This window comes from Brachyistius frenatus, unplaced genomic scaffold (genome assembly GCF_029030835.1).
Source record: "Brachyistius frenatus isolate BFR_SWC_R1_liver_20210118 unplaced genomic scaffold, ASM2903083v1 Contig_365, whole genome shotgun sequence".
In the NCBI taxonomy this organism is placed as follows: domain Eukaryota; kingdom Metazoa; phylum Chordata; class Actinopteri; family Embiotocidae; genus Brachyistius; species Brachyistius frenatus.
Window position 1 is genome coordinate 76219 of NW_027210964.1, and position 8782 is coordinate 85000.

General features: G+C 41.4%; 1 protein-coding gene across 1 annotated transcript; it reads left to right on the plus strand.

The window, feature by feature from the left end:
* The first annotated feature begins 54 nt into the window (after nt 1-54).
* On the plus strand, nt 55-4951 carry cunh1orf198 (chromosome unknown C1orf198 homolog). Its single transcript, XM_069724219.1, has 6 exons — nt 55-400; nt 1034-1084; nt 1174-1299; nt 1789-1956; nt 2361-2762; nt 3559-4951. Exons 1-6 carry the CDS (start codon nt 95-97, stop codon nt 3613-3615), a joined length of 1110 nt encoding a protein of 369 aa, XP_069580320.1. The 5' UTR covers nt 55-94; the 3' UTR covers nt 3616-4951.
* The last annotated feature ends 3831 nt before the right edge of the window (nt 4952-8782 follow it).

Here is an 8782-nt window from a genome sequence, read left to right on the forward strand (position 1 = left end):
TGACCAGCTCCTCCTCCCGGCCCCGCCCCCCCCCCCGCCCAGCCCCACCCCTCCCCCTCCTCACAATAACAACGGGCTCGGCAGCAGCTCAAAGATGGCCGTCGCGACCGTAGCGGGGCTCGACGCCCACAGGATGGAGGAAAAGAAGTTCGAGTACTTCTCCTCCATCAACTCCATGGCCCGGAAGATCATGCAGGAGCGGGAGAACATCAAGGCCAAGCACGGCTCGTCGTGGGACAAGATGACGCCGCAGGAGCAGGACAGCGCCATCGACAACTGCATGATGGACTCCCACATCCGAGCCCGATACGCCATGCACAGGGTTGAGCGTGAAGAAGTGGTCTGTTACCCGAAGCTGCTCATCCAGACGGGTCAGAAGATGGTTCACTTCGGCGAAGAGGTACCGGAACCGACACTTTAATCCGCATTTGAGCGTTTTCTTTTCCACTAGCGCTCGTGTCGTCGCGGTTGCTAACAATAGCCACGTAGCCATTAAAATATGTCGGGTGGATACGTCATAGGCGGCTATTTGAGGCGTAACCTAGCAACCTCGTTTTTTTTTTTTTTTTTTTTTTTTTAACACGGTGTATAACTTGTATATTTTGGGGACTAAATGTGTCACTTGTTTTCGTAAAGAGACGCAAACATGATGTGAATTTTACATTTAAAAAAATTAATATATTTATTTATTTTGTGTGTCTTTTTTTAGCAGTCGTGTTGCTAACAGTAGCCACGTAGCCATTCAAATACGTCACAGGCGGCTATTTGAGGCGTAACCTAGCAACCTCTTTTTTTTTTAAGTTATAGTTATATTAGTTATAATACGTGTATAAACGATATATATTTTTAGACTAAATGTGTCACTTTGTTTTCGTAAAGAGACACTTAACATTGTGTTTTTTTTGTTTTGTTTTTTTTTACATCAAAAATAAACCTTTTTATATTTTTTTTTATTGTCTTTAACAAAAATGCCCTCCTGTACGTGTGTACAACCTGAAACTGTTAACCACAGCCTGGTCCCCCTTTTTTTTAGGATATTACCTGGCAAGACGAGCACTCGGCCCCCTTCTCGTGGGAAACCAAGGTAACGGCAAATAGCTTATTAGAGGTTATTCCTGAAATATGTGGAACCGAAGTGAATCTGGTTACGAACTGTGTTCTCCCGTCGTCCAGAGTCAGATGGACTTCAGCTTGTCGCTGGGCCCCGTCGACCAGCCGATCTCGACCTCTCAGGCCGAATCGAAGGCCGCGAAGGTTCCTCATTCCGGCCAGCTGGGCAAGAGTACACCGGGGACCAAGGTCAGATGATGCCTCGTGGTCTAGGAAAAGGACATTTTCAACCTAATACGTCAATAGAGTTGGAGTCCAAAGCTCCGGGATGGACGTTAACCTTAAATCTCAGTGAGGAAGGACAGTCCACGTTGTTGCTGTTGTTACATGTAGTCTTTTGGATGCTGCTTTCGTTTGGTGAATAAAAAATGTCGGCATATTATCTGTGTTTTATTCACAACATAAAAATCTCCCGTTTTCTAAAGATTCAAAGCGACACGGCGACCTCATTTTTTTCTGATGTTGTGTGTCGACGTAGTCATGTTTTTGTTTTCTGTACATGTTTTAATAGGGTTGATTATCATTATGCTGGATCCACAAATGTTGCATATTTCCAGACTTTACTCGCATTTTTCAAGCAGAAATCAAGATTTTTTTTTTTGGAACAAATCCTTCCACGACGAGCCTCCTGCTTCGTAACATTTGCCGTTAACTGTCGCTCTTTTGTGATTTGCGAAGGTGTCCGTCAGCGAGCCGCGGCGGCCGGACGAGGAGTCGTCCTTCTGGAAGATCAGCGCCGAGAGGTCCAGGCTGGAGGGCGAGCAAGCCGACTTCCACTCCCTGACCCCCAGCCAGATCAAATCCCTGGAGAAAGGAGAGAAACCCCTCCCTTCCTACCTCCGACAGGTACAAAATTCGCATTTGGTGTTTTAACAGCTTCCAAAGAACTTCAGCTGATGAGATTTATTTTGCCGTTTGAACGCTGAGACCCCCAAAAAAAAACCACACCAAAAAAACATCCAATTTCTGGCCTGTTTAGTTTCTAACAAACAACAGATGGAGAAGTGAATTTTTCCACCTCAACACTTGTGTTATCAAGGCTGCGTGTCCGGAAATAGAGAGTCTAGCCCGAAGCCGAGATAACTTGAGCATCTGCGGAGCCTCCGCGAGCGTCGGGGAAACAGATGGCGACTGTATCCGAGTTTAACAAAGAAGTCTGGTTTTGTTTTTCCCGGACTCTCCTCGTCTTTTCTCGTAAGCGTTCCACTTGAAAACGGCGATTACGATCATTTTATATTTTTGTCCTCCAGGAGACCTCCGTCGTCTCCAAGGAGCCCGAGGCGGCCGAGCCCCACCCTCCGCCCCCCTCGGGCAGATCCGCCAAGCAGAGGGCGCCCAAGCCCCCGGCGCCGCCTCCCCCCGTCCCCACGGCCGTCAGCGCCACCCCGGCGTCCATCTCCATCTCGCCGAGCCCGGCGCCGCCCGTCCGCGTCTCCTCCTCGGTGGCGGGCTGGGAGCGCTCGCAGAGCACCCTGCCGTCGGTCGGCAACACCCACGAGGAGATGTTCTCCTCCAGCCTGATGTCCAACCCCTCCAAGCCCCCCAACACCTCCAAGCCCAACAAGACCGCCGCCGAGAAACCGCAGCAGCAGCAGCAGCAGCAGCAGCAGCAGCAGGAGGGTCCGGCGGACGGCAGCCCGACCTTCTCTCAGGTGAGTTCTGACAAAGAAACCGGTTTTACGCTGACGTATGTCCAGCAAGTGATTACATTTTTTTATTTTTTTTTTTTATTATCCCGCCTAAAGAGGAAATGAAAAGCCTGAAATACTCGCTTGTGACCAGAATGCTTTAAAATCAGGTTTTTCTTGTTTTGTTTTAGAGGCCCACAATAACATAAGTTTTTGACCCAGTTCAGGTTTTCTAAAGGTCACATTAAAAACAAAATTGTGATTTTTGTTTTTGCGATCAAAAATGTTTGATTTTTGCAGCGGATTTAAAAAAAAATAATAATAATTTAAAAACGCTTTTTTGCGGTAAAATTGTGGAATTATAAAATGTATCTGGGAAAAACCGTGCTGATTGTAAATGAGGAGTTAATTTTGTTAATAAAGCACCTTTTCTTTGAAATTATTTTCGTGCTGTAAAACCTTCAGCACAGCTTCTGTTCACGACCTTTTTCCCAGCATGCACGGGCAAAAGGCGTACATGTCGCCACGGTTACCAAAGGAGCTAGTATGATCGTATAGATCGCTAATAAAATATGCCGATTTTTTTTTTTTTTTCTTTTTCTTTTTCTTCCCACAATCAGAAGTAGGAAGTAGGATTTCACAGGAGTTTGTTACTTCCTGCTGAAATCACAGCTGCGAGTGATTTGTTTTCGCGAACAGTTCAGTCTGCGTCAAAAAGTTCGATTTCAGCTTTTCGGTGAAATTAATTTTCATAATTTTGTTTTTCGACTGTTTTTTTTGTTTGTTTGTTTTTTTTAACAGCCTCTCTTTCTCCTTTCAGTTTAACACGAGCAGCAACATCCTGAAGACCGGATTCGACTTCCTCGACAACTGGTAAAACAAACAAACAAACAAACAAACAAAAACGACAGCGCCGGAACCACGTCGCCCGCTCCGAATGAGTCACCGCCTCGTCATCACCACTTTAAAGGACGGACCACGCTGCCATGACGACAGACGTCCACCACGTCCACATTTAGGAGACACATCGTTCTTTTCAAGAAAACAAAAAAAAAAAAGAAATGACCACGTTTATGTTCGCGTAATCATCTCCAGTGGCTCGTTAAGACATTTATTTCTTTTTCTCTTCTCGGACTCAAAACTTTTTGTTCTTATTTTTTTTTTAACTTCTTCCCAAACCCCCCCCCCCCCTCCCCCCCGCAGATTTGGATGTCCAGTTGTTTTTAATCGTCCCAAGTTCTCATAAAAAAAAAAAAAAATTAAAAAAAAATTCTATTTCTAGCCAAACTTTTTTTCTTTTCTTCTTTTAATCTGCAAAATTTGCCAACATCTGTAACACTTTGGCCACATTTCCACCGCTAGCCATCAACGACTTTACGCGAACGCGCAGTACCGACGATTTTACACTACGAGCATCAGTCCGAGCAAACACTAAAGCTTTTTATGTTTTTTTTTTTTTTTTTTTTCTGTTCTGAAAGTTGCGGTTGTTTTTTGTTTTTTTTTACGCTGGTGTGCTTTTTTTTTTATTTATACTTATTATATTCCTATAAAACCTTTACGAGTCTTTAGAGTTAATTAGCGCTCTGCTGCAGTTCCCGGCCCGCGTAGTGCGTTTATTACTACAGACAGTTGTTCCTGCTGGTTAAGGAATTCCTGGGAGATCATGGAATTTTACTATTATAACACTTAATACAAATATAGCAAAAATATATTTCCAGCTTTTATACGTTCATGGGAATAGATGGGTTGTTGTTTTTTTCCACCTGCGTTTTAAATGGTAAAACCGGGCGTCTTCGTTCCGCCACGACCGAAAGCGCTCGAACTTAGTAATAGATGCATGTGCCGGTTGCCGTGGGAAACCCGTCACGGACGGACGGACGGATTTAAGCTCCTCGCTGAAACACTTTTCCTCGCCGTTTTCCCCGCCACCTACCTTTTCACCTCCGACCTCCAAACTAGTGCTCGAGCCGATCCAGCGCGCGTCGCCGCCGACCGACGACGACGCACTCGTGTTGTAGGTGAAAAAAATAAATAAATAGAAGACAGGCGTGTTTAGTGATCGGTAGCACTTGTGTCCGATCTAGAGTAACTATTTTACTGAATTTTATATATTTATCCGCTGATTGTATCTCCTGCTATATATGTATATTGCACTTGTGCATTTTTGAGGTCACAGATTAGTAGGAAGTTAAATAAATCAAAACTTAAACCTGCTTCTTGTCTTTTTTTTTTCTTCTTCTTCTCTTTTTTGGGACATAAACAGCATTTCTTTGTAACTACGAACAGCGTTTTCCATATTTTTTGTTCCCCCCCTCCCTTTTCTTTTCTTTGTTCTCCATCACACCCATGAATTATATTTTCCAAAAATGTAATGAAGGCCGCAGATTCTGCCGGAGCTCCTACTTTTGGAGAGAAAAAAGAAAAGAGGGTTCATAGGAGGAAAAACTTGAAGGAAAGACGTCAGAAATTTGTAAAGTTTTTTTTTTTTTTTTTTTTTGCTCCGAAGGTCGTAAAAGTTTTTTTTTTTTTGTTTTTCTTCCTTTTCGTCGTCGTCAGGATTGTTTGCACTCGTGTCGACCTCCTTTCTCCTCTCAGCTCCGTGACATCAGTTCCTCCAGCTGTAATTTCTACCAGATCCAAAGTGCCCGTCAGGAAAGGAAAGGAAAGGAAAGGAAAGGAAAGGAAAGGAAAGGAAAGGAAAGGAAAGATATCCGGTGTTCAGCGGTGCTGTCGGGATAACAAACCAAAAAAAAAAAGGCGTATGAAGCTGAGGCTTCAAACTGTAAAGAGATTGTAAGGTTTCTGTATTAAAAGTGGTTCGTTCAAGTTCAGTCAACTTAAAGGATCCACTTTCCTCTCTGTAGAGTGAAAACGGAGCCTAGCTTAGCATTAGGGGCTGGAAACGGCTAGCTTGGTTCAGTGTGAACAGAACATATGAATAGATCACCAGTTGTTATGCTAAGCTAAGTAGCTGCCGGTAATAATCGCGTCATCCGAATTGTTGAACTATTCCTTTAACTTAAGTTTTACGTTATATGAAGTCAATAAAAGACAAAATATTGAAATTAAGTTGAATTAACTTAATATGAATTCATGTATTTAAATCCATCTGTATTCATTTATTTATTTATTTTTTGTTTTTACTTTAGTATTATTTCAACATTGCTACCTTTTTTTGTACGAAATAACGAGTACTCGTTTGTAAATGTACATCTTGTTCAATAAAGTTCTTACTCTTAAAAAATAAATAAAATGAAAAGCCAGGAGCAGCTGATTTGACCTTGAGATGTGATCCTGGACGATTCGACGTAATCTTCAGAGCCAGCCAGATGCAATCATGGAGTCAGCCTTCGCACAGCTCCCTCTGGAGGCTCAAAAAGATTTGTTACAACCTTCAAGGACCTTTGACGGACACCTCGGTGTGTAAAAACTGGCGTAAGGAGCGTGAATAATTTGGAGGGTTTAAACTGGTCGGTGAGGTTAATACGCGGCTCACGTCTCCGCACATCATCTATCAGCGTAGGTACTGTATATTAGTGTTCATCAACATCTGGCCGAACTGAGGCACCTCTGTCCCGTCCGGCCGCCTCCATCCATCCCTCCCTCCCTCCCTCCCTCCGTCCACGCAAGCACCACCCGACTCCTCCAGACCCTGAATGGCCGCTTTTGTGTTCAGCAAATGTTTTTTCGGTGAATTTTCTTCTTTTTTTTTTTTTTTTTTTTAAATCGGTTGAATGAAAATCATCGCACGGCATTTGAAGTTACAACAGAAAGGGTCATTGTGCAAAAAAAAAAAAAAAGAGCGTATTACCTTACGTCTGGCGGGCTAACGAGGCAGACGTGACACTTCATTAAAACTTAAAAATAAAATCCCCCACAGGGCCTTTTTTTTTTTTTTTTTTTGTTTTTCCTCAGAGCAAAAAAAAAAAAACCCCATAAAAGATCTGACGGGGAGAGATACTCTGCCGTCGTTCGGTGTCCGAGAAGTGGACGATGGGTGGAAATATGATTAAGTGATCCAGATGGTGGGTTTTTTTTTGTTGTTTTTTGTTTTTTGCACTGATGAATTTACTGGGTGAGCAAAGTGTGGGGGGAGAAAAATCTGCAGCTCAATGCTTTTGTATGTAAAACTGCACATTTTGTTTTCTTTTTTTTTTTTTTGCATTGAAATCTTGTGGTTAAGAATAATTCTGTTACGGTGTGATTTTTAAAGGATGCTTTTAGTGTTAAAAAAAAAAATTAAATGAAAGATTTTGGTTTTAGTGTCTTTTAAATTGATGGTAAGACTCCAAAAAAAAAATACTGAATTTAATATCAGAAATTTTATAATAATACGAGTGAAGCTTCTTTTTTTTTTCTTTTTTTTTTTCGATGGATTAAAGCTCGCCGTTGTTTCCTAGTTTCCATAAAGGTGATAAGAAAGGTCAAAATAAATAAGCATTTTCCAAAGGTCACAATTGTTTGAATTCAAACTGCGGTCTGGAAAAACGTCTGGAATCCATCGCGTTACTGGAACAGCTGTGCGTGTGTGTGTGTGTGTGTGTGCGTGTGCGTGAGCAGACACATCTGTCCCTCTCAGTCCCAGTTGCTGCCGGCGCTCCTCCCAGTCTCCACATCCAAGAAAACGTTTGCCTCGGTCGCTTCACTGGAAAAGTCTGCTGGATTCTTGTGGCATTTTAACTGGCACACGTCCCGCTAGACATAGACACACACACACACACACACACACACACACACACACACACACACACACACACACACACACACACACACACACACGCACACAGGCACACAGGCGCTTACATAAAGTTTCTCCTAACTTTTTATGTCATCATTTCCTGAACAGATCAAAATCCCACATTTCTTTAACCACTGATTTATTTAATTATCTACAAAAGTAAACAGGCCTGATACTTAAAACCAAATAATATACATATATATATATTTAAATTAAATAAATAAAAGCGCACGTATGTGTACAGTACACATGTGTGTAACTAATTTTACAACCACCTGGTGAACACAGGGATCCAGTGTCGGGAGATGAAGTCGACGTTCGAGCCAGAAAATAAAAACCGTCCGAGTTCATTCTGGACACAAAAAAAAAAAAAAAGGTGTTTGAATTTAAAGAAACTTCAAGATCGAAGATAAAATAACAAAATCGTGACACGTGAAATTCATAATTCATAACATAATGCTGTTTTTGTTGACAGCTGTGAACCGCTGTTTGCTGACTTGACTCGTTTTCTACCATAAACCTCCTCCTCCCAGTGTTTTGACATTTTTCATTGATGATGCAACACTTTTTTTTTTTTCCCAAATGAAATGCTAAATTCAGAAGTATCAAAAAAAAAAAAAAATCAGGCAGCTATTAACTCGTTTTTAGACTTTTCAATTCACTTTCTACAAGTACGACTGTTGACGCTGCGTTTTAGCATTTAAAGTGACTGAAACTTTTCAAAGATGAAAAAATAAGATTCTCAAAACGCTCTTTTTGACGCTACGACGCGGTCAGCTCGAAGTGGCTTACTGTCAGCAAGTTTCCGTTTTTAAATCGCAAAATGTTTGGACGGTTCTCGACCCGTTCTGTTATTTCATTATTTTATATTTGTATTTATTATTTATTTTAGCGTCGAGCATTTTCTTTTCAGATTAAATCCTAGCAAACCCTTTTTTGTTGTTGTTGTTGTTGTTGTCAACAATACATGATTGATAAACTCGTTTTAAGGAAATTGTTTTAGAGATTTTATTTCCATCGTAAAAAAAAAAAAAAACTTCCATTTCAAAATAAGAGATTTCATGATCAACATCAACTGGGGAACTGAAGCATGAAAACTTTCTTTTGATTCACAAAACTCTCCTACATTTTAAATCTAATTTAATAAATGCACTAGCTGAAACATTTTTAATTTTATTTTTTTACTTATGAAAAGCTGCCATTTATCAGAAGACCTGTTTTTTTTCTTTTAGATTCCAGAGTTCTCCAAAAAACCTAAAAACTAACATGATCTCAAAGCTCAGTTTTTGTCTTTTGTTCGTGAGAA

Bases quoted from the DNA above. Each gene is read 5' to 3' on its own strand.
- cunh1orf198 (XM_069724219.1), top strand. From the start codon at position 95: ATGGCCGTCGCGACCGTAGCGGGGCTCGACGCCCACAGGATGGAGGAA. The intron at 401-1,033 runs GTACCGGAACCG...CCTTTTTTTTAG, and splicing joins TGGTTCACTTCGGCGAAGAG to GATATTACCTGGCAAGACGA. The intron at 2,763-3,558 runs GTGAGTTCTGAC...TTCTCCTTTCAG, and splicing joins GCAGCCCGACCTTCTCTCAG to TTTAACACGAGCAGCAACAT.